Source organism: Phalacrocorax carbo, chromosome 3 (assembly GCF_963921805.1).
Source record: "Phalacrocorax carbo chromosome 3, bPhaCar2.1, whole genome shotgun sequence".
Classification (NCBI taxonomy): domain Eukaryota; kingdom Metazoa; phylum Chordata; class Aves; order Suliformes; family Phalacrocoracidae; genus Phalacrocorax; species Phalacrocorax carbo.
Window position 1 is genome coordinate 72844298 of NC_087515.1, and position 27957 is coordinate 72872254.

A 27957-nucleotide genomic window follows, 5' to 3' on the forward strand; every position below is an offset into this window, starting at 1 on the left:
ACTTACTGAGTTAAACAAAGCAAGGAAACAGAAGGACACTAGTAAGCAACCGTTCTTTGAAGTTTCATTGAGGATTACATTATCCATACAAGTAGTCAATAATTTTGTGTTGATTATGAAAACTATTTCACTAGGATTCTCGTGAGAAAACAAGGCTTATGCCTCATGTCCTGTTTTTGTCTTTATGGCCATCATCCCTCTGTGTTGTATGTTTTCAGTGAAATTTGCACAGAAATAGGGCTTAAATGTAAGTCTTTGTTTCAGATCTCTAAAGGGTCCATTATTGAGATGCTGAGAAAATGGAAAAGAGAGCCTGAGAGAAAGCAGACATTTCCCAGATACCAGTGAATGACTTTAAGCTGGGTTGGGAAATTATATTAATAGCGAATGTCAGTAAAAATTTTCAGAATTAAGCCATACTAAACATCAAAGAATCCACTCATTCAGGTTTTAATTTGTTTTCATATGTGTTTTCTAGTGAAGAGTGTGCTGATGCAGAAGCATTGGTGTAATCAGTTAAAACGACAAACCAGCCAAAACAAAACCAGCAATCACCCATATGACATAAGCCATCAGAAATCAGATGTAATAATTCACTTGTAGTATCATATAAACTTGAGTAGCTATAAAGAAGCTAGGTGTTTTCAGAAATTACTGGCTTTCATTTCATGTAAGAATTCTGATAATGGTCAGATGCTCAGTACATAGTCAAACGTTTTGTTTGCTGATGCCAAAGGTTTCCCCTTCAAATTCAAATTCCCTTAAACTACATAAGCAATTAATACAGCTGACAGTGAAGACAGATGAAATATCTTCTATATGGGGTCAGAGTAACCCAGCCTGTGTGTTTTACCTAAGAGACCTGAATTTCATGATAAAATGTATAGCGATATAAAAGTTATAGGGCGGTTTCAGAAGTCTTGAGGAAGTCATTTTATACAGGAACTGATATAATACTAAATAGTTAATAAGGAATTTGTAGTTTGTATAATGTAGTTAAAGTCAATATTTATTGACTGTTTCTAAATTCTCAGAGCTTCCTGTTTTTATTGCTTGTTTGAAACAAGCTTGAGTCTATAGTCTTCACTGACTCTAAAGTAGTCACAGCTTTCACCTTCTATTTGGAAGAATGTGTGTGTAGACAGAGTACATATGTATTTGTATATAAGACATATATGCACTTATACATTATATTTTACATATCCACAAATGCATGTATTCAGCTTTGTGAAACAGGTGAACAGAGATTAATAACCATTCAGAAACAACGGACTGTATTTTATATGAGCTTCTGCTAGTATAAAAAAAATAAATTTAAGAGGTGGGTTTTTTTGATACTATATATTGAGAAGCACAAATCATTTAGTGTTTGTAAAATAGATTTTATTTGAATGCAGCATATTTTCTAGACTGACCTCTTTGTGGATTATGTGAAATTTTTGTTGAAAACTGTTTGTCTTCCTGCATCTAAAAGGAATTAGTTGTTGAAAAAAACATATTTTCACAAAACCCAGAACATATAGTTAAATTAGGTGGCTTACAAAGAAAATGAAAAGTCTTTCCTTTTGTGCTTTCAAGTTATCCATACACACCCTGAAAACCTGTGTAGGTTTTTTTCCTTTGTTGGAGGTGCCAGAAGCTAGAATGAGGAATTACAGAGAGTCATTAAGATTTCTTAACCCAAAGCAAAAAATTATGCTTGCTTCTGGGTAACTGTTTCCAGCTGAAATTGAACTGGGAGTAGAAGTCAGCAAGAAAGTATCCATGGAACTGTTGTTAAGCCTCACAGTAGCTTCTGCAAGTGCTTTCATAAACCACCAAAAAAAAAAAGAGTATAAAAATAGAAACAGAATAGCATAATGAAACACTAAATAAATAAATAAAAACATCCTGCAAAAGAATAATAATATTGTAAACTAATTGTAGGTACTGGTAATTTAAGGTGGATGCAAAGCTGTTCAAATGATGCGTATCTGCTTGGAGATATTTCAGAAGCAGCAAAATATCCGCTATATGCGTGGTTTAAGACAACATCATGTTCACTGAAACTGTTTTACAAGAGACAGCTGTGCTGCTATGTATCTTTTGCAGCGTGTGAAGCTCTCACAAATTTCAGAGGACTGAGAGGCTTCAGTCCAGATCCCAAGAAATCAAAACATTCTCTTTAGTTACAGATGGAGCAAACTCCAAGGATTACAGAACAAAGATGCATACTTTTGCTTCTTGTACTGGGCCCTTTCTAAGGGCTGACATTAAAAGCCGTTGAACCAGAACATAATCGGCAAAGATGACATTGGATTTAATGACTGTATAGTGTAGCGTGTATTGATTTTTAAAGTAATTTGTGATCTGGTGTCAGGATTACCAGATGCTGATCTATAGATCCTGCTTGAACTCCATTAGAAAAATTTTTGAGCAAACTGTATAGTCTCAATATCTCTAATTCACTCTTCTGGGGTTGATTACCATCCCATTGACTTGGTCAATTTTTTTGTGCCAAATGTTATGGTATCACATTACTTTTGGGAATGTCCATCTTCATGCCTAGATTGGCATTTTGTCTACTGAAGCATCACCTCTGACTGTAGCTTTTAAGTCATTTCCGTGGTCGAACATCAAGATCAAGCTTTGAATGGCTTTATTAAACCACTAAAAGGAGATACAAACCTTCCTCAGGCTTGTATGTCTTTTAGTGTGTCAGGACTGAAAGTGTGGGATTTTAGTGGGTCATCTAAAAGCAAATCATACTGTAGACAACCAGCTTCTACATTCTATTGTTCTAAGCACAATAAGCTAAGACAAAGGTATTCTTCTAGTCATTCCTTCTGTAAAGGTGCCACAGAATTGTGGATGCTGGGGATATAGCTGCTTCTTGTTGAGCATCTTTGTACATGTCTTTGGGTCACTTAGATCAGCTAGCGAACCACAAATAGAGCCCTTGGTCAGGTTAAGTCTTGGCCTCTTTTGGACTGCTCTTTGCAATGCTTGTGGCATCCCTGAGGCATCTTTAGTATATCTAGATAAGAGCTTTCAGTGTTTTGGCATCTGGGCTTTGGCAGGAAGAGAAATGGGGAAATCAACTCATCTGAGAAATAGCTTAGATTTGTATAGAAAGTTACTGGGCTTTGTGAATCCAGGCTTAGTATATTCCATGTTGAAATCATTCACATGATTGGGAGGTATTTTTTTGTTGAACCAGTGATCTTGGCCCATCTGTTTCAGTTCACCCTTTTCAGTTGTCTCTCCCTTCTTATCCTTCTGGTTTTACAGAAGGCATTTCTGTTGTTTTCAGCCCCAGCAACTCCTTTTTGTATCTGTTCCTAGTTAGTGTTGTCTCAGCAGCTTCTTTCTCTCCTGTCTGGGCAGAATCAATTTCTTTAATCCTCTCCTCTTTCAGGAGACTTTAAGTAACAGAAATTGAGGGTATTGCAGGGATCATATAATTATATGCTAACATTCTTCCCTTCTGAATGGAGAGGTAACCAGTCCCCAAATCCTAATCGTTCTCCTCAAGCTTGATATCCATGTGTGGATATGGACAGGGATATAGTAAACTCAGCTAAAGTGACTAGCTCCATGGAGTCATTCAGAGTTTTCATGGCATATCTCCCTCAGGAATCTGGACTTCGATTACCAATATTCTTTAGGGACTATTAATTTACCTCCAAAATGTTCTCTCTTAAACAAACACACAAATACATGTCAGAGGCACATTTCTTTTTTAAGGTAATTTTCATCCTCAGGCAGTTATTCTTTGAGTCTTAGCAACTATTGATAACTTTAAATATATGAAATACGTAGCAGCTCTTGAAATTGCGTGTGAGATCTTACTGGAAAACACAGGATTTTTCTTCATTTTTTTACAAGTGGAATGGTTGATGAAAGCAGTGTGGTTACAATAAACACAGTGTTCTGCAATCCATTAATTCCTTGTGAGCTCTGCGTCATCTGAGGTAGCTCTGTCAAACATGCTGACAAAAAAAAACTATGATCATTCGAGGATCATTGTATTGTCATTGTTTATGACATTTGAGTGCTACAGCCTTTAGCAATTGCTGCAAAAAGTTGAAAGCAGAACTTTTCCCATGGAATGAAGAGACACAAAGATGGATATTTTGAGTAGGTATGACTGTTGTGTGTGGTAGTGTTTTTTTTTATTCAGGATAACAAAATGCTAAACTTTTGGCACTTTATCAAAATAGCCTAATCAGGCATTGTAAATGTAGTTTCTATGAAGGTATACTTCGCAGCTCCTAGAATCTCAACAAGGAGGGTATCTCAATTGTCACCACTCTGCCTTTATATAGAAGTAAAGATAAAGGGGACTTCAGTTTTTACTGATAAGGATCTTCTGGATTTAAAGACAACGACATACTGCATTTTTAGGGCTGTTACTGGCCTGTTGTTCCTTCTGTTAAGGAGAAAACTATTTAAATTTCAGTCTTCATTAGGTCCAGCTAAAGGAGATTTTACTAACTTTAGTCTTGCGTAGTAGTCTTCCATAGGCTCTGTTGTTAAGTGTGTGAGAGAGAATCCTCTAGGCTGTGATTTCAAAAAGACAAATCAGGGTAACTGCATTAGTTTTTCATTCTGAATTGACCCCCAGAGGAGCCTGTTCTCTGCAAGAAGAACGTAGATTCTCTAACCTCAATTTGATCTTTTTAAATATGGGCCAAATCTTCTGCCTCAAAGATCATTCAATTAGATGTAGATTCTGCATGTGGTCTGCTCTCATTTTTTAGTATGAGCAATTTTAAAATACTGCATTTGCAAAAGAGCTTTTTAGAATAATACAAAAAAAAAAAAGATGTTTACCTTTTTATGTCGTTGATTTTTCAAGGAGGCTTGTTTCAGGATTAGAGTGGAACAGTGGGTCTTTGATGTTACGCAGGAAGAACAATTGCAGATCAAAACTTCTTTATCTGTCCCCCAAAACAGTTTGGAGCAATTCCCAAAGGAATATTCTGTAAGCAGTGTGAGTATGTGAGAATGTGCATGGATGTGTGTGAAGGTTATGACATTTGATTAGGATTTGAAAGGCATTAATAAAAAAAGATACTTGTATATTGGTATAAGATACACATCCTTCATCTCCAATGGAAACACTGTCAGAATTTTTATTGCCTTGTTTTCTTCCGTTCAAAGAAAATGCAGGTTCTTCCATTGCCATTTCAATGTATGAAAATTGAAAGTCTCTCCCATTATCTTAGGAATTCAAAAAAGTCCTCCTTAGTGCTGCCATTAAGAAGGGAATTGCCAACTGTGATTTTCATAGATTTATTAAACTGAAGTATGGTGGATGGAGTTGAAAATTTCTGACACTACTGTTACAAAGAAGTCAGCTGTCCAAGGTTTTCACTCTTGAATTTTTTAGCTTCTAACAGAAGTCAAGCAGGACTACTGTTAACTCTTAGGAACGTTCTTTTTCTTTTAAACTCGTCTGAAGCATCTGTGAGTTGGTATAGAATATGATCCAGTAACACTCGTTACTGCAATCGTTCAGGGAATTTTAAAACCCTTTCATTTATTTTGTGTATGATTACACACTCCTAAATTAAAATTATCTTTATTTTGGATGTGTGGATTAAATATGCATGAGGTAATTGCCAGTCTCTTAAAAACTTCAATGTTAATACAGCCAAGCTACCATAATTTAAGAAAATCAATATTTTCACTGAGTTGGTAGGCCACAAACACTAATCTCTGTCTCTGAACATAACCTCTGCATGAGAATGTGGGCTTTTACAACAGTATCAGCTGTACTATGCAGTGAATTTTCCTAAATTCCTTTTGTCTGCTTTTCCAGTTAAATGAAAAATCACTGAGCCAATTTCCACCTTTACAAAGATTTTCAGGGAGTGTCCACATGACAGATAAATGATTTAGTATTAAAAGTCAAAAATTAAAATAATTACTTGTCATTTGACATGGACATTATTTTGGAGGAGAAAATGTGCTGTGAAAACCCCCTATTTGTGTATTGGCCAAATTTGTTTTGATAAACTCTTATGTGTGTCTTCCTCCCTGATCAAAAGCTTTTCAAAGTTTCTGATAGGCACTTAGATAAATACTTTCAAATGGTGGACATCAATTTAGTGCTTGAGTTTCAAAAAATTGTTTAGCAGTTGAGCTGTCACTTCTCCCATTAACTCAAGCACTGAACTGAAATATTTGACTGCTAGGTCAAGCGTGTGGGTGCCTTCCAAGAGAAAGGGAAGAAATATAGGATGTTATGACTTGACTTTAAATTTTCTGAGTTATGTTGTATTTTAGTCTTTTTAACATAGTTCCTGTTTGTTATTATAGTATGGCATATTTCAGTAATCACAGTACTAATAGTCATACAGTATACATCTAGCTAGTTACACGATTTACGTTTAATTTCTACTTTTTTCTATCTATAGCTCCAGGTATGGACACCTTTTCTGATTTTAGACAAATATTTTTTATATTGTTTGTGGACCAAATTCCACTAAGCATATTAGTGAAGATTAGTGGGATTGTTTATTCTGTGTATTCTCAGAAAATGCATAAACCGTTACTCTTCTATAAAATAAATTGCTTTTTGCTAGCCCCATGTGGTTTATTAACCATGATTAAAAATAGCTGTATTACATTTAATTAGCAGTTTCTTCTCTCCATAAAAATGCATAAGAATATAAATTACACATGCAGTTTTTTTTTTATTTAGTAGTCCTCTGCAATGCAAAATTAATTTTGTAACTGTTGGAGTTGGCTACTCTAACTGTAAATTTCTGTTTAGCTGTTGTAGTGAAACTTTTTTTGCCCTTTGCCCTACTCATCAACATAGTATTATCAAAGCTAAGCTTTTTAAAAACTTGTTCTGGACTCATTCAGTGTAAATGAATTCCTGTAAATGTTTTAGACAACTAATGAAGAAAGAAAAATCATGATTTAATGTCAGTATGTCAGCTTAAAATGGTTGGAAGAAGGGTTAATTGTCTTTATAACTTTTTCTTCATTATTTTTCTGGCATAACAAGCATCAGGTCTGGACGGAAGTTCTGTCGTCTTCCTACTCCTCACGCACGAAAGAGCTTGCACTGCCGTCTCCTGTGTTAGTTTTCGTGTGAGCAAGGCCAGTTCGAGTTCTCTAGCTTTCCCCATTGCCACCTCCACCACAGATCGTTTTGCCCTACTTGTGCTGCTACAACTGTTTGTGCAGCTGTCGGCTAAAATGGTGTAGTGGAATTCTTCAGTTTAAAACCAGCAAAACCACCTGTGGGTGCATGGAGTTCTGTGCAGAAATGGGCGACCAGGGCCTGAAGCTTCAGTGCTATTAAACTTAGGTGCTGCCAAGGAAATGGTAACATACAGTCTTGAAACAGGAAATCCCACAAGTAGCAGCGCTTGTTACTCTCTAAATACACTTCCTTGCTTTGCATTATTGTGAAAAGAAGGTTATATTGCTATTCTTTAAATCCTGTACATCATGACAACAGCAGCTGTTTTAGCATAGCATTTACTTGCAAAAATATTCATTGTTGCTGTCTTAAATTCTTAATGTGGCTTATCTCCGTGCAGTATGCGTAAAGGCTTCCTTGCATCCTTTGTTTAATCCTCTAAGGTGGCTGTGTGCTCAGTTGCAGTAACCTCAAACCTGCAGAACTGAGGAATCAGGATCAGTTTTTGCTAATGATTTGTCATTGAGAGTTCTCGCTAACTTCCTGGCTAACATCCTGTTAAGGTGGGAGGTAATGATTTCCTACATAGTGACCAGGTGTCAGCATCTGCCTTACCTATACAGTGCCTGCAGACTCAAAGTTCCAAGGCAAAGAGCTGAATAAGAACATTATGGTCATGATAAAATACAGTATTTCACAAAGGGGAAATGCTCCCAATCATAAAATACAGACAAAATTTCCCAAAGAAAATGATCCTGTTGCTTAATTTTTAGTGAACAGTTTTTATCTTGTGATGGTGAAATAAATGGTGCTTTGTTATTGGTTTTTCTTTTGGAAACAGTCCTTAAAACTTCATCTAGTTTTGCTAGCATCATGTTGGGTGGTGTGGGTTTTTTGTTGAGCGTGGGTTGTTGGGGGTTTTGGTTTGTCTGTTTGGTTGGCATTTTTTTTTCCCTTTCCTGTCTGCATACACAGACAAATGTGGTAAGATATTGTAGTTTAATTATAGTTAATTTTCATTTCATATTGAAACCGTGTAACAAATTCTGAAGTAATCCTTGGAAGATATAAAGATAATATGGGATTCTCTTTCCATTTACACTGAATATATTATCAGTAAAGCTATTAAAATTTAATTTAAGTTAGGAGTGGTGTTAGGAATGTAAAAGCTCAATGCATGCTTTGAATTGTTCCCCCATAAAAACATGAATAAGCATGCAGGAATTCAAATAGCTTTATATTCTCACATGTTGTCATTTTGGTAGGTAATGTAGTTCCACGTTTTGTTCATTGCTTCTAATGTTTTAATGGGTTTTTACTTTTTGCAGTTTTGGCAGAATTAATCGAAAAGTTTGTGTCACATCTTTCTGAGAGCCAATTGGATTGTTATTTCAGCACAGGAAACTATAAAGGTCAGTTTCCTAATACTTTATTGCCGTGCAGCCTCTTCATATTTAAATTACTTCCCTTTTAGTTGTGTCTGTAGCATTTTGGGGGTTGTTTAAATTGTTCTTTAACTGCTCAGAAATTCGTTACTTAACTGGTGGGAAACACCTCACTTTGGAGCAAAAGATGATGTGCTTGAGTAAACAGCACAGATAATTATTAGTGGTGGGCTGTCACATTTATGTATGTGTAATGGAAGGATGGAGATACAGGACAGGTGAGGGTGTGATTCAAAGTATTTGTTGACACCTATTATAGAATGATTTGCAAAGCTGGTGGCATAAACATTTAAGATGGTGTAAGCAATCTGGCTCACGTTTTGGAAGCCCCATAATATATGATCAACCCAAAGGCATGCAATTTATATTGCATTAAAAGGTATGTATTAAAGAACTGCTATTGTTGGCAGAGTAATCTGAATGTTAGTTTTGTGCAGATGTCGTGCTTACAGCCAAGAATAAAAGATGAATGATGAAGTGAATTTATTCTGAGTGTAAAGGAATAAATTTCAATATTTTGAAGCACTTGCAAAATTAGAAGATATAGAAACATTGTTAATATCTGCCAGAAAATGCACTTTCATTCTTTACTATCTGTCCAGGACTTTTCTTTTAAGTTGTAGTTCAGTCATTTAGAGTACTTACTCTGCCACTAACTCTGGGAAACCAAGAGTTTCCCTGCATTGGGGAGAGTCTGTTATTTATACTGCTATTTTATTCTCACATCCATAGGATGCAAATATACTGTCCTTGGAGACTAAAGACTTGCCTTTGAAGTTTCAAAGCATAAAACCCCTTTAGTAATTTAGAGGATCTCTTTCTTTTATGTAGTGGCCTTTACCTTCTGAAAGCTTGCTAACAGAATACTCTTAATTTTATTTGAGAATATCTCTCTCTGCTTAATGAAGAGAGTTGCTGAAGTGACAGTTCTTTCTGTCACTATTTTTTTTCCTTAAAAGATCCTTAAAGGGTTTTTTGTTATCCTGCATTAGTTTGTCATTTACTTTTCAACTTCTCAGGAGGCAAAATGAGCAATAAAAATCTTTTCGTGGACTCATAGGACTTGCTCTTTACGTATTTCTGGCACTTCTCAATTCAAATTATGATTCTAATGTTTCCTTTAAAAGACTACATAATGCCTTCATGACATAAATGATTTATTTGACACCTAGGCTGCCCCTCTCACTCCTCTCTGTACATCTCTCTTCTTAGGTCACAGTTCAAAGTTTCACACATTCTCCAGTGACGTGGGAGGCCCAGGTCCTATTAGAAAAACAGGAAAACCTGCTTGGTTTGAATAAGGCAAAAACTAAATAGAGGAGGAACAGACATCTAACTGTGCAACCTCTAACCTGTGGATGCCTTGCCCAGCAAAGACAGCATCCTGCTGTTTCTTAATCATAACAGCTAAGTGCTTCCATCCAGTGTGGAAGAACTCTAATAAAGGGGAAGCCATAGTCCATACTCTGTTCACTTAGATGTCGAGTACCTTAGTTTAAGTCCACTCTTTTCAACCTTTTGTTCAAAGCTAGGATTTAAAACACGTTCAGGAAGGCTGAACCTGGATATTCTACTGCTTTATTGATTTCACCATCAAACATTGACTAGGTGGAAGTGACAACAACACTACATTATTTATCTAAAATTTAATGCCAACTTTGAAGAAACACCAGGTTTGACAATCCTGTGACAATTGCATACATTAAATTAATTCTTTAGAATGGAAAATCCCAAAGAATAGGTAAAGAAACAAACCAAAGATAACATAGTAGAAGCCTCAATTCTTGGTTTTATTGAGCTTGACAGATTTACTTTCCATGATAAGCCAACCCAGTATGTATGACATTCCGTTTTGTATTTTCTGAATATTTTTTTCATACGATCTCATGCTGGCACCACTGGACATTAATTCTGGTTAAGTTAGCCTGTTCATTTCTCAAATAAAAGCTGCAAAATTTAAAATTTTCATTTGCAAAAGCTTTTGGTATTCCATGTGCTTTAATGAAGGCAAGCTTGGAAACGGGAGAGTTGAGAAGCCTTCTCAAGGATAGTCAGTTGTCTGCTAGTAAGAAACTGATGTGAAAGGTAGGCAAAGGGCTGGTGGTGTCTTAATGTTTTCTTTCCCTATCAGCAAAACCATTACCACAGACTCTTTTTGTGAAGAGTTCTCCAGTAGATAATTCTTTATTTTTATAAAAATATATTTATAATATTATATATTCAGTATATGCATGTTTAAATATAATATAAATATGTGATCATATTTTACAATTTGTATAATATATATATTTATAATAAGTTGTTTGTTAATAGTAGTTTATAATTAATGTCTTTTATTAATATATAATTTTATAATAATTATAGCTAAATAATATCATTATTATATCGTATATTATATGATATAAAATGTAATAATATAAATTTTAAAAGTTTCTCTTTTGCCTCCAGCAACAGAAAGACTGTTGCTCAGGCAAACAGCATATGTGTCATCAAGGGTTTCTTTTAGGTTTTATAGGCAAATAGTTACTAAAATTTCATAGCACCTTTTTCAGACAGGTGTCGCAATGAGTGTTGTCTGAGGAAATGAGTTTAGACCAATAAATTCATGCTGATTGACATGAAAGGAAAACAAAAATCTGGCTCTAAAATTGAATCCATGACCATATTCCACTCTGGAACAGTAAAAGGGCTTGATTGTAAGAATCAGTTGCATAGCTAAATTTACACTCATTTCAGGTTCTTTTTTACATCATAAAACGTAGTGTGGAATTCCTGTGAAGACAGGGAATGAGCTTTGAGAACTCAAGTCTGTGTTACACTTCCTGTGTTTGTACAGAAAGAAAAAACAAAACATGCTTAAATCTTTATCAGACTCTATTTAATTAAAATTAGGTTTCTCAGTGACAGAATAATGATTGATCAGATTTGTATACATTTGGAGACATTTCCCAGGGTTTTCTGCTAATGTGTATTAACGGTTGGAATTTCTCCAAGGAGAACAATTAATTATTGAATGCCATGTTATTTCACAGTATCTTTTCCATATACATGTGTGCAAGTGCTATCTAAGCTAAATCCTAGAACTGCTGTTACATTAGAGACAGTTTTCTGAATTAGGTAAAGCTAGTGGGTTGTTAACGTGAACTATGTTCCAGATGCGTCTTTCTAGCTGCACGTCTAAGTAAGCCAAACATGCACTTCTATTGCATACGTCCACCATTTTCTTGAATAAATTTGGGTCTGAGAAACTGAAAAGGAGTTTCTAATAGTTAATTTTAGTGAAGAGAAGCCACAATTTTAATGAAAGCAGATTCAGTGCAATTCATAGATATTCAGTGTTTATCATGTTTCTTGAAATGAGAAATTGATTATCTTAAAAAATTACAGCTTTCTAAACCCGTAGGTAGTTGTAATTAGAATAATACAGTCATCCATCTGCTGCAGAATCCCTCAGGATTTCAGTCTATTATAAAATTTGCAAATATGGAAAAATCAAATTAGTTTGGGTTGTTATCATTTTCAAGATGAGAGAGAAGGTAAAATATCTGCTAAACCACTATGCAGTTGCAATGTTTAATTATGAACAGTAACACAACTCTCACTTGAAGTTTACTTTCTGCTAGCAGCAACGATACTGCTGTGATGTGGATTCAGATGAGTAAAATAACATACGATATGTATGTTAAATGTTAATGAACTCTGTCTATCCCCTTTCCCAGAATTAATACTTTCTAGTTTGCTTTTTCTTTCTTCTCAAAAACCCCAAAACATTGAAAACCAAATCACTGATGTCTAGCTGTAATAGGCAATAGGATGGCAAGAAACTGAAATTTGCTGTAGTAGTAAAATAGGCATCACGCATTAGTGATATGAAGCGCCTAAAATAGCCACTTGCTCTTCCCGTTTGCAAATTTCAGTTCATTGCAACATAAATGCTTTGTGGAAATGTATTAGTTTTCTCAAGGTTCCAAAAATCCATTTCTTAAAGAATTCCACTTGCAGAGTCATCTAATATGTTGGTGTCTGGACTTCTTAATTGATCTCTGCCATGTGTCGCAGACTGCCCAAACTTAGGAATGCTACGACCTTTCAGGATCAACTGGTTTTTTTGGTAGCTCTGGTTGTGCAAGTGACCTTGCAGTTCAGTTCTCCACTTCCACTGGACTTCGTCTCTGAAGCAGCTCTGCCACAGGGACAGAACCTCAGGGATTTCAGGTCTTGGCCGTAAAACACAAATGTGTTCCTTCTCTAGATGAGGCTTAGTTCTCTGGCTGAACAAAATCTCATAGGAACTTTCTACTATTTAATGAGCTCTTAATCTTCTAAGGGTCAGGTGGGTTGGATAATGAACTGAGACATTTTAAAAACACCAATGGGTAGCTATCAGCATAGAGCTGATCAGAAGGAGTAGCAAATGAGAAATACAGGACTACAACCCCAAATTGGGCTGAAAGGGAAGGAGAAGGAAGGGCATTCTTCTCTTCTTGCTGCATCATTTGATGAAAACAGTTCTTTAAAGATGGGTGCCCTCTCTAAAGATGCTGTTAGCAAATAGCATTTTGCCCTCTGCCAGTTTAGATGTAACTGGACTGAAAATGTGGTTCATTCTTAACGATGTTGCTGCCAAAAATAGCTTGAGTATTTGTGATGACCAATACATAAAGAAGTTCTAGATATGAATATTTTGATCTTGGATTGTTATGACAAGTGTACTGATGACATAACAGATACTTTTAGTAGTCAAGGTGGAATTGCACATGGGATTACCTAGCTCTGATGTGAAGCCAGCAACATTCTCCAGCATTTATTCTTGGATCTTGTTTATGTTGTCTCCATTCACAGTTCAAATCCAACAGTAGTAATACTTTTCTTTGAAATGGTTTTTTTTACAGACAATTCTAACAATGAATATGAGCTTCAGACTGTTGGAAGTGCTCTAGATGAATGGCCTGGTGGATGAGACAACACAATCAAAAAATGGTAGCAAAATGGCAGAAGAGAATATAGTGAGAAACATATGACTTCTGCTTTGCCTCAGCCCCAAATGATGTTTTAAAATAGAAAACTTTCATTACGATATCAGAAGGAGAGAGGATAGGTGCTGACAAATCATAAAGTTCTCTGCTTGACTGCTTGGGCACCTGCCCACTCACCATGTCAATGTTTAGATATCTCTTGATGAGTAAGTAAAAACCCCTGCTTTTTTCTTTAAAAAAAAAACAAAATTAAAAATTTGTGAGTTCCACAATTTCCATTTGTATAGACAAAGCCAACGACTAGAGATCTGAAAGCGAACATAACTACATACTTTAAAGATTTTTGAGGGATCTGCAGGAATTATGCAAGTGGCTTTGACCATCGTGGGGTTTTTCAGCTGTTTGCAGTATTGTTACTGACATGGTTACTTTGAGTCAAAAGTATTTTCCATCCATACAACAAATACTAATCTTTCTTACCATCACTGATGTTAAAATTCACCATTCCTTAACATTTTGCAAAGATTATTTATATAGCCATAAAAACATTTGGCTAAGTCAGTAACGTGAGCAACAGTTTCAATAATTTTCTTCACTTAACACGAAAGGAAAGCCATTCGCTTCTTTAGGGTAACAGCAGTTACAGAGGGAAATAAATTAATTATTACCTAAAGACCATACAAGTTGTATGTGATATGCCGTAAAGCTGTTTTAGCTTGGTCTCCTGTTGTTCAGTACGAACGTGATGTAGCCCATTTTCTGAATTGAACACATAAAAGCTTCTTCAATGTAAGAGGGAAAGTGAATAAAAAACCAATCTTTCATATGAGTTGTAAAGTTGACTGAGGTCTAGTCTGATCAGGAAGAATACTACTGGACTGTGTGCGTGTTGTGGTTTAACCTATCAGGCAGCTAAACATCACACAGCCACTCGCTCACCCTCCCCCCATCCCAGTAGGATGGGGAAGAGAATCGGAAGGGCAAAAGTAAGAAAGCTTGTGGGTTGAGATAAAGACAGTTTAATAATTAAAGAATAATAATAATAATAGTAATAATAATAATGAAGATGAAATGGAAAATGAGAGAGAGATAAACAAACCCCAGGATAAACAAGAGATGCAGTTGCTCACCACCCACTGACCGGCACCAGCTGGTCCCCAAGCAGCGATCGCTGGCCCCCAGGCAATTCCCCACAGTTTATATGCTGAGCATGATGTCATATGGTATGGAATATCCCTTCGACCAGTTTGGGTCAGCTGTCCCAGCTGTGCCCCTTCCCAACTTCTTGTGCACCCAGCAGAGCATGGGAAGCCGAAAAGTCCTTGACTTAGTGTAAGCACTGCTCAGCAACAACTAAAACACCAGTGTGTTATCAACGTTACTCTCATACTGAGGCCAAAATACAGCACTATGCCAGCTACTAGGAAGAAAATTTAACTCTATCCCAGCTGAAATCAGGACAGTGTGCCAGTTAACTTATTCTGAAATGTCTGTAGCTATAGATTGACTTTAATAATAATATGTAATTGCCTTTGCAAGTCATGCTTTATGGGATGTCCATCTTTGTGCTCCTGAATGCTACAAAACATTTTGAGAAGTACTGCCCTTGAGATGCCTGAAATGAACAGAGTCACTATTAGCACAAGTGATCAGTCAGGACCTTGAAGCAAGGAAACACTAAGATTCCTTAAAGAATTCCTCCCAGTCTTCCCTTCATCCTGTTCTTCCCATTCCCCCTAATACTTTTTGACATTTATGATTACTCAGAGTTTTGCAGGAAGACCTGGAAGATAAAAACCACCGAAGACACTCAGCCCATCTTTTCCTATTGACACAAGATGCGTTAATAACAAATTTCTAAGCTTAATGGAACATTTATGGTTTCTCAGTCCAATTTTTAATCAGTAGGAAGTGTTCCTTCATGTATTCTAAATGACTGCATAGTTTTCTAAAGCGTAGTCTTCCCAGTCTATTAATTGGTAAATAAAATGGAAAATCAAAACTTTTGACCCAGGACAAAGAACCACAGTTCGTGCGTTCCCCTTGTGAGCTGTGGATTGGCAGCAACTTGACTGCCTAGTGTACAGAGCTGTGATTATATCAAATACACTGGTGTACAAAAGCAAGGGTTTTTGCCATGATGAGGTACTTTGTAATATAGAATTATTATTCAATCCAAACTCTATTGTGAAAGAAGATAAAATTAACATATAGGGGGAAATATCAAAAGGAAAACTGATAAGGAGAAAACCCTTTTTGGCAACTAAGAAATTGTTACAACAGAGAGGAAAGGTGATGAGAAACAATGAAATCAGTTGTGTTCTTTTGACGCTAATAGGAAATAAGCATTCAGTACTTGCTGTAAACTGTTACAGAATGGAAACTGGGCTCAGACTGTGGGGTTGTGATACAGCTGTTCCTCATTACATCCTTGCTGGACTTGCATACCAGCTCCTGCGTTGCCACCCGCAGGAGGATCCACCTCAAAATGGAAGCAGGGCTTTCCGGTGGCTTAGAGGTGGTTAATACTGCTTGCCTCTCTCCTTCCATTAAATATGGTCATGTCAGGACTGAATTAGCCATTATTCATAGCCACCTCATTGAAACACCCCCTGGTTTCTAGGATATAAGGACACCTCTTGCCTTCACAGTTGCACACAGGAACCTGAAAATGAATTGGCTTAGTATGGTAACCACAGCCTGAGTAAACAGGTAACTTGGAACAGGAGCTGTAGAAGGTTATGAACTATTTCACTCATCTCTGTGCGTGTTTAGCTGAAATGCCCTGTGATTTTGTACATATTCTTCCAACTACTGTGTTGTGGGTATGCTATGCAAAAGATATTTGAACTTGTTCTTTGGGTAAAAAACCCACTCTGATGTGAGTTTGCTATTTCAGTCCCATCAGATTTTCCAATAAATTTGTTTTACTCAAAGACCAGTTGATTTTTCTTATGTATAAATATATTTGTCAAAAGCACAAGGTTAATTTCTCATAACCCTAACACTTAGATCATTGTCCTCTATTACAGTTACAACACAGAGCGGGATTTTTTTTTTCTTATGATACTGCCTCTGCTGAATTTTATTGCTTCATTGTTGAGTGTAATTTTGCTGTGTTGTTCTCTTCATGGAAACTGCAGCCCACTTCATCTCATCTGAGCAGGGTGCTTCCTCATGTTTGTTGTTTAACTTTTCTTCCTAACCAGAGGCATTTCGTCCCTTAACCTGTACATATTTCATACCTTAGTCCCTGGTTGCTTACCATGAACAGAGAGTGTTTACCTGAATGGGTAGCCAGGGAATCCTTCAGCTTGATTCCTCTACCTGTCTGAGAAGGATGTAGAAAACAATACATATCAAGTTACTGTGCGATCGGCTTAATCAGATTTTTACATTTATCACTTACATAAATGTATTTTAACTTCTGCTGCCATATGGTATTTAAATTTTTGCAAAAATTATGTCAGTTCTTATGTGTTTTTTTCTTATATGTTTTATTTGTTGTTTTTGAAGTAGCACTTTGAAAGAAGTATACTAAAGGTTTAAGCCCTCAGCTTTGTAACTCATTATTGGACTGTGATTTTTTTCTGAGGTGTAGTTATCTTAGATGATATATGTACATGAGAGAAACAATGCCCCATTTTTAATTGCATTTAGAATTTAAAATTTTGAGAAAATATTACAACAGAGGTTCCTTTAATTAATGATTTATTAGTTTTTTTAATTTAAACAAATGCAGAAAATTGGGTATATATTATTGTGTGAAAGAACAACGCATAGAAGTACAAGATTTTTTAAATCCATCAGTTATAAAGTTTTCTGTGATTCATATAAAAATAGAATTTTTGTTAATTAAGTTGGTTTTACAGCTAGGGGACTTAAGACCACTGGAATGGAAGAAAGTAGATCAGAAAATGCCGCTTTGTCTAATTTCCTGGCCAGAAAGAATAAAGCTCTACTAAGAATTGGGACTGAAAGAGATGTTGTTTGTTTACATCATGCTGTAAAGCTAATGACAACCATACTAACAGTGAAGACTTCCCTATAAAGAAGGTGATTTTAATCAAAAACCCAAAGATATATGAAGAATGCAGGTTCTTGATGCATCTTTACAAACACTAATAAACTCTTTTCAAATAAGAAACAGTTCTCCAGAATTGGTATTCATACATAAAAGAAGCTTTACATTAGTATTCAGTTAGAATTGTATTTATCATAATACTTTATTATATTATTTTATTTTGTTTTAGCCATGGATGCAGATGTGAAGAATGAAAGCCTTTCATCTGTGCAGCAGCTTGGTGTTGAAATGGCAGTCAGGTACATCGTATTAAAATATTTCCCTAGTGTATTTCGGGGATTTTCATGGAATGACTTTAATGATATTTAATCCACCAACTCAGTGCTTTATACCATTTAAATCTAAAGATCATCTTTAAGAAAATTAATTCTAACTTTGAAAATGAAAAAGGTATTAGTACATAATTAACTTTACCGATTATGTAGGTTATTATCCTTTATTGTTGTAAAGGCTAATTGTAACTTGTTAGTAAGATTTACCATAAAAATACATTATCCTGAGTTATTTGGCTTTTCTTTTCCCCTAATATTACTTCTCTAAATTATTCTATTTAGCTAAGCTTAGTTATATGCCATTTAAACAGTTTATTTGGCTAGTAATTTGCAAAGCGGTGATGAAGGAAAAGCTAATGTGTCTATACTTACACAGATTGTTATCTTTAGCATAATATTTGAAATCTGATGCTAATAATTACACATACAATATACTTAGGTGGAATTCTAAATAGGGTATGTGAAGAAAACGAGTCGTATGTGTTAGGGTACTTGTTCCTCCCCACCACAGTCTCTAAAACTGAACTAGAAGGAATTTAGGTGAGAAATTGTAATACTGAGTAGCAGATGTATAGCGTATCCTTCCTAGATTAAGCATAATAGGTTTTATTAAACCATTTATGTGTATATCTACAACAGTGTTTGTGATGAATAATGCTATGACAGCTTAACTTTCTCAGGCCTATTAAATATGAGTGCTTGCTTTTTAGCAATTTAGAAAATACTTAACCTTTAAACAGTTTTGGATTTTAACTTTCTGTGCTAGATATGGAAAATACCTAAACTTGCTAAAAGAACATGCTGAAAACGGGCTGTGCTTCGTGTTAGTGAATTGTGAGAAATTTCTGAAACAACAGCAAAGAACTGTGGTATCCTCACTTTGTATCCTTTTGATGGCATAAATTATATTGCCTAAAAATGTCAGTGGAATTTGGACTCTCATTTTGGGCTTTAGATGGTGGTGGAGATGTGTAACATGTACGGAAAGAAAGGGAAAAAAAAAGGAGCACTTTTACTTTGAAATTTTGTTAAAATGCACGCCCAATGCACTCAAGAAGATCTTTGCCCTTTTGTTCCCATACTTTGTTAAAATTGTTTTAGTAATTTTTTGTCACAAACTCTTTCGGAGCAGGATCACATCTTTCTGTATGTGGTAAAGAATCTGCAGCAATGCACCTTTGAGCATTAATGAGTATTTGTGGTACTCCCACAATACCGACAGTGTTAATGGCATTGCCTGTGTAATGATATGTGGCTGTAATCTGATCAACAGGAATGTTTTGACTTCTGGCTTTTTTAGATCTACTGTGGAACTTTTTTTAAAAAAATAGATACCCCTTTCCAACAAGCTTCGTTATGTTCTTCAGGTGTTAGACTGATGACCATTAAAATACACTTCAGGTATATTAGTCAGAATATTCTTAATCTCTTCATTAAAGCTTTTTTTAACTTACTTTTTTCCCCATAATCTTCGCAACTCCTATTTTCCTCCTCCACCATTGTCCTTTCTAGTACTATAAGCACACTTGTTTTCATGTGGGGTTTTTTGCATTTACTTGGGTTTTGTTTACTTTTGTTCATTTGGCTTGGCTGCTTATGGACTGGAAAAAAAAAGCAGCATGTAGGGAAAATAGCTTAAATTGTCTCTCTTAATTCAGTTTGAGAGGCAGTCGTGCCTCAGGAAGCTGCCTTCTGTGCAGCTCTGTTCCCCTTGTCCCATGTCTAGCAGAGGAGCTCCTGCCTCTGCATGCGTGGGCCTGGGGAGGAGGAGGGCTGCGGTTCCTGCAGGGCAGCGAGGAGGAGATCTCTGCCCGAGTTCCTTAACCTTCTCACGCAGGCTGCTTGCGGGAGCGCTGTGCTGGCTACGACTGGTTTGCATCTTCTGTCTTCCTCATCATGTCAGGGGACGGGGAGAAAACACTGAGGTTTCTTCAGCGATTTTCATGTCTTCTTGTTTCAGCATTTCTCTGGCTACCGAGACTGCATTTATCTGTAAGAATTTACAAGCTGTTTCTTTCTGAAAGGCAACATTGAAAGTTTCTAATGGATATTTCATCTATTTCCTTAGTTTTGGGCAGGTTTTTTTAATGCATTAAGTTTTCATTAAGGCACTCTAACTGAATACGTGACCCTGAAAAATTCTCTCAGAAAAATAGAGATTTGACGTTTGCTCAAATGGTTGTTTAAAAGTAGTGAAATAACAGGTGGATTGATAGCAAAGGCAGTGTTATTGAATTTTAAAGCTGTCAGTGAAGTAAACTTTGTCAGTGGCATTAAAGTCTGTGTGAAGTCTGTGATACTGTTGATTGCTTTATCAGTATTATTATTATTATTATTATTATTACAGTGTGCAAGTCCATCCTTTTGATTTTTTTAGTAAAACTATCTCCTAAATAGATAAAACTAGATACACATTCAAGTGTATTTAGTACCTTTTAAAACTTATTACTGCCCAAATACTGAACGCTTGACAATTTTAAATTATTAGTATTTTGCTTCAAGGTTGTAACATTATTTCCGTGTTTCATTAGGGGTGATTCCATCTATTTAAAGTAAAATCCTTCCAGTTTGAGATTGTACATTGTCAAGTTGTCTTGAATTTTTTGAACATAAACTGTAAAACAGCTTAGTCTGTACGAGAGGACTCTGGGGTATGAGAGGCACAGATTAGATTCCCTACCTCTTCTGCGTGCAAGCTGCTGTATTAATACAAAGTGGTCTCGTCACTGGAAGTGACCGTATTGGTCCACTCGCAATGCTGAGTCCAGCCCTAAGGTTGTTCCAGTGCAATGAAGTTTTGCTCCATTGTGTGAATTTAATTGTGCTGAACACCATCAGTGCTGAGACTTCTTCCATACAAGAACTAGCCAGCATTGCAGGCAGGTTGCTGCAGTGCTAACATTCATTCTCCATACCTAAATGATTTCTTTTTCATAATATATCTTGAAAACACAAAGAGAAAATTCAATAATTAATCTGTTTGCGTAACTACCACCATGTAAACTAAGATAATATGGCAGATCATGAGTGAGGACTTATCCAGCCGTGGGATTGTGATGCTGCCTACCTCAGGAAGGAGGAAAATTCCAAAGGATGTACCTTGACCTTCTAGCATGAAGCTAAAGATTCATTACCTAGAAACCAGGCACTGATATCCAGAGCTTTCCATACTGATAAAGCCTCTTTGCTGCACAAAATAGCACTTCACTCATAGCAGCCACACATACTGCAAAGTAAAGGGCACACAGAAGGCATCTTCAAATACCATAAAAGTTCCACTCTATCCACCAGCAAAGGGGGGAGAAAAAAAAAATCCAACAGATATTAGTCTTTTCACAGAATCACAGAATAACAGGTTGGAAGGGTCCCTTCTATTGTTTTGTTCAAAAGATAACAACGGCTTCTCTATCCCTGCTAAATTAAATTAAATCAGGGTAGATTTAATAACAGTTTCTAAGTTTTTCTTTAGTGTAACTACATGTTTTTCCTGATCGTAGTACCAGCTTTTTTGTTTATTCTAGTTCCTGTCTCTGAAATAACTGGGATGACTTACTTTACAAGTAAATGTGTATATTTTTATATATTGTTCTCAGCAAGGTATTAACACATTTTTGTAATCTTTAATCCTTTTCCTCAATTTTGTTGTTGTAGTTGATGATGATGTTGTTGTTGTTGTTGTTAATCAGATGCACCTGCCTATTACCACAGTGGAATCTGGCATCCATCCAGTCTATTTTTGCAGTGCTCACCACATTGAAATGTTGCTGAAAGCTGAGTTGCCACTTGTCTTTTCAGCCTTCCACATGTCTGGTTTCACTCCCTCCCAGGTAACTGATGAAAGCATATCTCACCAACTTTTTCACTTAAATCCATGAAATCAAGGATGTTCAGGAGCTACCGGGGTTTTTCTATAGCGCACTTTTGTGCTGGTTTTGAAACTGGGGGTAAGATAGTATTGAATGCATAGTGACTTAGAGCGTCTGAAAATAGAAAGCAACTGACTTTGGTGGAATACCAGCAGTGTACTGCATCTGATGACTTTCCATTACATGTTCATGCAGAAAACTTGATAAAAATAATATATACTAAGACCTCAGATTTATCTTTAAAAATAAATAGAATATCTTATTCCCTGGCATAATTTTCTAAATTTTTCATAGGAGGGAAATGGAGTAATATGGAATAGATGCATGATAGGAAGCAGTTCAGGTGATATTAAAGCAAAATTAATTTTATATGAGCTACCATAACGGTTACAATCATGTAACACACTAATCTATATAAGAGAGATGTTACTAAAGAAGAACATTTATCCATAATGTTAGCTTTCATTTTACCTACTTACTACAATTCTTTGGTAACACGGAATGCCATGTATGGAGCATTACTTGCAAAAACAACAGTCATGAGGAAGTGTAAACAGCTTCATGCAATGATAAATTAGATGGCCAATGCAAAGGACCTCTTACCGCAGGAAGAAAGCTTATTGCTGTTCCAAGGCAAGATAAACATTTTTCATCTTATACCTTCAAAATTCTTTCTTGCCACAAGATTTGCAGCTTAAGAGACTTCTTAATGGGGGAAGATGCCAGTATGGTACAGATATTGCTTAAAATAGTCAGCCTGGGATTTGGTCTTCGAGAAGATTGGCAGATGAGGGACATCATCTCAGCGTAGGAATGAGGTGCTTATAATAAGGTTCCTGTTTCAGGGTAGGAGAACACCCAGGGACAGTCACTCCTTCCTCAGCTATTCTTGTGTAAGCCGTGCTGTATGCTTTTTTTATGGTTTGCAGTAAATTAATAACAGGCTAGTTATTGTTCTAAACTGCTGACAAGGTTTTTTATTTGGGGATTTTTTTTATTTTATTTAACATGTTACTGAAATGCCACTGGTGGGTGCCACTGCATCTTCTGCGTAATGTCACAGTTCTACTGCAGGATTGAAAACACGGAACTGTGAGAACAACTCTGATATATTTAAGTGCTTGTGTGCATCAATAAATACCTGAAAAAAGATTTAATGGCAGAGTATGGCTGCTGTCATCTAATTAGAATCTTGGTACTTCTGCTGCTGCATATTTTTAAACACTTTAAGGACTGATTAGCAGAAGATTTGTGGTCCAGAACTAAATGAAATGTGCTGTACACTTCTTATACACTTTGACTCAGAACTGGGAAAAGGAGTTGCAAAGTGTGCTCCATACCCACTTCATTAAATGAAAATGTGTCTTAGGGAAGGGCCTAATATTCGTTTATAAGGCAAAGACTACTTTAAAGGAAAATCCACATTAAACATACTTTCATCAGCTTCGTTACCCTTTTTATAAGCAGGGTAATGTTATAGGAAAAAGGGTCTGTAGCATAGAAAAGTTAGGAGATAAAATCAATTATGACTGAATGTCTACAGCAATTTAATTATATATCTTGTCATTCTCATCTAGATTTGTCTGCAGTGGATAACTCAGTGTTTCTGGAATTACATGGACTGGAGCGAGATCTGTCACTACATTGCTATATGTATTTTCCTTGGTCCTGATTATCAAATATATATGTGTATTTCTGTGTTCAGACACCTACAGCAAGACATCCTGAAGCACACTGAAGCCCAAGACCTCCAGGTTTTTCTTAAAGTAAGGGTTTCTTTTTTATTTTTCAATTGCTGAAGGGAAGCAAAGCTCTCAATACTGAACATATACATGTTGCTTAATCTGAAGCTCTTACTGATTTTCACTTACTGATTTCAAGTGAGTGAAATAATACTTTAATTTTATTTACTTCCTGGTAGAAAACTGTGGTATAGTATTTTCCAGAGAATAGCTTTCCTGCGTTTTGTCCCGATCAGTTCCCTTTGTAAGCAAAGTAAATAGCCGCATTAAGTCATGAGGGCATTCAATTCAGATCTCTCTCTGTGGCCACAATCACATTAAACTAGATGTTCTCCAGAAAGGTCTGCTACTGAAGCGTGAAGAGATGTGGCACAAACCTCAGTGAGCTGTTATTTTGAACAGATGCCAATTACTATACAACCAGCCTCACTATTTCATGGTCTTTGCCACATTATAAATTATGTTTGGTTATTGGGTACTTTTTGCAGGACACTGCTTAGCTCTAGATGCAGTCATGAATAGATACAAATGTTTGACTCTTGTTCCCAGAGACATTTTTGCTTTTTTCTTTGGGTTTTTTTTTCTCTCTAGTCAAGATTCTTCTGAGAGATATATGTCTGCATCTTAATCTGTCCTAACAGTAATAGTTTTCTGACTAGTTTGCATCCAACTTGCATATACTTAAACATGAATGTCAGCTCAGTCATTTTCCTTGAAAATGTTTGGTACACAGTCTAATGAGTGAATTGTTTTCTTTGACCTGGTTTTGGTCAATGTGGCTTAAAAACTACTTCATCTTGATGGCATTATTGGGATAGTTTATGTAAATTATAGAAGAAAGAATTTGCATGTTGTCACTTACAGTAAAAACAGGCCAGATTTGTCATGGTCCTGTTAAATTAATGAGAAATACTGTATATTAATGCACTACTGTTGTATTTAAAATTCATTGAGTGACTACTGCAGAAAAAGAGGAGTTAATAGCATACTTAAAATGTACTCTTGCTTTTGATAGCTCTTAATTCATCTAAAGAAAAAAATTTATTCTGTCATTGTATTCATTCAGTTTCAGCTATATTACAGGCTTAATGTGAGGTTACTTGGGTTTAATACTTGCAAAGACATTAGTCAGCTGCCGTTTTATTGAAATAACCAAATTCAGTTTCAAGTTTTAGCCTATTTCTCAGCCCAACATTCACAAATTTGGATTACTGTAGTGGAGCAATTCTCTTAAAAGTGAAAGTATAAACTCTTCGGAGAACATAATCCAAGTTAAGATAAAATAAAAAAAAACCAACAAGCCTACAACCTTTGAATATTCATTTTATTTTTTTTAACATAATGCCACATCTTGAACTACATACCAGTAATGGTCATTTGCTATACGAACAAGTCCTGCTGCCTATTTTGCTTTCAAGAGCCGATAGTGATTTCTGTTTCTATGCTTCTAACATGCTTTGTATTTGTAATGAAAAAACGACAATTTGTCAGCATTGCACCTTTGTTGGTATTATCTAGTAAGGAGTTCCAACTAGCTATTAAAATTAAAAACAAATATTTTCTCCTTAAGTATAAAGATACTTTCATTTGTGCGTGAAAAAAAGAAGTTAGAGACAACTTGGCTGTCAATTCAGATGATGTGCCTAGCACTTAAAGTAAAACAATCAGCCTTTCAGTGTGGCCTTCTAGTGATAAAAACCAGATGACCACTCGTGAAAAAGGTAATTTTCTGTTACTCTATAATTTGCCTTTCCTCTGTGCCAAGAAGAAAGTAGGAGTAATGAATTGTCCGTGAACAGTTTTTTCCCCTTTTCTGGTACTTTCTGATGGCTGAGATGGGTTACCAACACAAGTGGCAACACTTTGAGGTATCTTCAGGTTTCAGCATTAACTGAATCTTAAATTTGTTGCTTGGTCTTTCATTAATCCTTTCATGGAAGGATGAAGGTGCATAGCTTTGTAATTTCCACATGTGAACCTGCCACCTCAGTAAACCTGTCTTGACTGTCTTCATTGGTTTCATCTGGATAAAATAGAGAAAATGGGGCTACAGGGTTTGTGGCTTGTAGTAGCACACATAGGCCAGTATGTCAGTCTCTTCCAGGAGTAATTTATCTACTCTGCACTTTATTTTCTGTATGAGTCATATTATTGACAACTGAACTGCTGATCAATGCTTTAATATGTGTGTGTGTTTAATCAATATAGGATTTGACTGCTTATTAAAAAAAAAAGTTAAAATACCTACTACAGTCCTCTAGTTGGAGTCAGTTTTCTTTCCCACTGTAGTCAACCTTCTGACAGTACACGAAGAGCAATTTGGAAGGTAAAATTGTGCCTTTGCTTTCACTTCTGAGTAGGGGAGGAGAAATACAAAGACAATCTCAAGTTCCTGTTCAGATCCAGAGTGCAGCCTCCAAGGCTGAGATGTTCTCAGGAGAATTCTGTTTAGCAGAGATACGCAGTCAGTACACCAGCAGATAAAACATGTGTCCACAAGGACTGTCTGGCTCCAAAGGGCCTGTTGCAGCACACGCTGCCAGCAGAGGTAACCCTGCTGAGTAGATGGTGGGCACACAAGTTGTTCCAGTTCAAAGCAGCAACAAATTCACCCATTTTAGCCAGACTGTTCTTCAAGACCCTGCTTTCTGCGATGCATCCTCCCTCTCCCTCTAATATAGTAGCTAGGAGAAGGAACATGGCCTGTTCGTTTCTTTTTCCTGGGGGCACCTTTTTTTACTCTGTGTTTTGGAATTAGTAAGAATTAATAATTTGTGGCGATGCAGAAGCGTGTATTCTGTTTTTATTTCAGCACGTCATAAAGATCTTTCTTCACCATTGATTTTAAAAATAAGTATCTACTGTTACTCCCCTGGTTTATTGAGAACTAGGTTTATTGAGAACCTAGTGTGATATAAAAGCCACATTAGGAAGCTTTTAGCATGCCATGTGCTGGTATAGAAATCTTTCAAAAGAATATTTTAGGACCTGGCTTTGCCATCTTAAAGCTTACTTTGTTTTCCTTAAAAGTCTTTCTATGGCACGTTCTCAAAAAATGAGATGAACAACATCCACCTGAAAAAACCTACTTGTTGGCAAGACTGTAATTAGAAAGAACTGTCTGGAAGCGGGTGTATTACCAATTCTTTATTTCTAAGTGAAATGTAATAAAATGTGTGTATTTTAAACACCCGGGCTGTGACAAGCAGAACAAAATGATCTATCTTTAGAAGCTTGGGATTTTTTCCTAGCTAATAAATGTTTTCTGTGTGTATTTGTGCAGGAAGAAGCACTCCATGGATTTCGAGTGAGTGATTATTTAGAATACATGGAAAGCTTGGAGGCGATCTACAGACCTATGCTGCTGAAAGACATGAGGAACATAAGAGTGCAGAATACGTAGATGAAGCAAACAAGCACTTTATTTTCCAGTTTTGGTTACATCTGTTAAAAGGATGCTGATTGATTGATATATCAATCTCACCTAAAATAAGTGAAGCTGTGTAAATGTACATACTGTAAAACTAATAAGGAGGGTTTTCAGGATATAGTTTTTGCAAAGGACTTAATCCAAGTTTGATGACCTAAAATACCACGTTTTCCCAGACAGGCTATATGCACAGCCTCATTTTCAGGTAGCAGAAGGCAGCTTCAGAACCCGCCTGTACGATGCTGAAGAGTCTTCCTTATAAAGCTTTAAACCCATTCCCAACTCATTGCATTATTGTCATCTCCTTGTAGCACAGTCCTAAAGCCTTCATATTTTTCTAGGGTCTAACAAAGTGATTTTTCTTAGAAACAACTGCTAGTGTGTATTCTCATATGCATGAAAAGTCAACAAATGAAAAACAAGTTCCCTGTACACAGCTGTTCTGACTTTGTGGATAAGGTTGAGAAAATGGGGTGTTCACATACATGCAGTGAAAAAAGACTGATATTCCTGTCTTTTTTTTTTTTAAATAAAATAAATCGTTTTATGTCATAGAACATCTATTTGTAACATACACTCTGCATAAGTGAATGAGAAGTACTTGAGCAGCCTGCTTTTTATATCTCTGGTAAATTATCACTTTTAAAGATTCTGGTTTCATTCAGACAGAAAAACGAATAAGTTTCATCTGTACTGGCCTTTCATCATCAATGAAAAGCTAGAATTAAGGCTGCATGATATTTTCTAACACCAGTGCAGTGTAGGTAAAATGTCAGCATTGTTGAAGTTGACTGATATTCCCAATTTCAAAAGAAACATGATTCTTTTGAGGAGCGCTGCCTCCCATATGCTGTAAGGATAGGGTTTAGGCAGTGGTCAGTGGGTAGCTGAGGAAACATTCTTGTGGCTTTCTTTTCCATATTATATAGTTTTTAAATATTATTTAAAAATCAATATGTATTTCTGCACCAATTAATAGATGTTTTTTGAATCCAAAT

At 36.1% G+C, this 27957-nt stretch overlaps 1 protein-coding gene across 4 annotated transcripts in view; it reads left to right on the forward strand.

Annotated features, from left to right (window-relative positions):
• The window catches only part of TBC1D32 (TBC1 domain family member 32), an 87597-nt gene extending 59964 nt beyond the window's left edge, over positions 1 to 27633 (forward strand). For 3 of the 4 annotated variants that reach the window (XM_064447383.1, XM_064447384.1, XM_064447385.1), the window contains exons 28-34: positions 8473 to 8556; positions 17819 to 17888; positions 18688 to 18803; positions 19759 to 19913; positions 21608 to 21748; positions 23365 to 23553; positions 26813 to 27633. In XM_064447383.1, coding sequence (XP_064303453.1) covers positions 8473 to 8556; positions 17819 to 17888; positions 18688 to 18803; positions 19759 to 19913; positions 21608 to 21748; positions 23365 to 23553; positions 26813 to 26932 — 875 coding nt within the window. In that variant the 3' untranslated portion in view covers positions 26933 to 27633. Of the gene's footprint in view, positions 1 to 8472; positions 8557 to 17818; positions 17889 to 18661; positions 18804 to 19758; positions 19914 to 21607; positions 21749 to 23364; positions 23554 to 26812 lie in introns of those variants that run through there. The other variant, XM_064447386.1, reaches the window with a different exon arrangement.
• Positions 27634 to 27957: the final 324 nt, after the last annotated feature.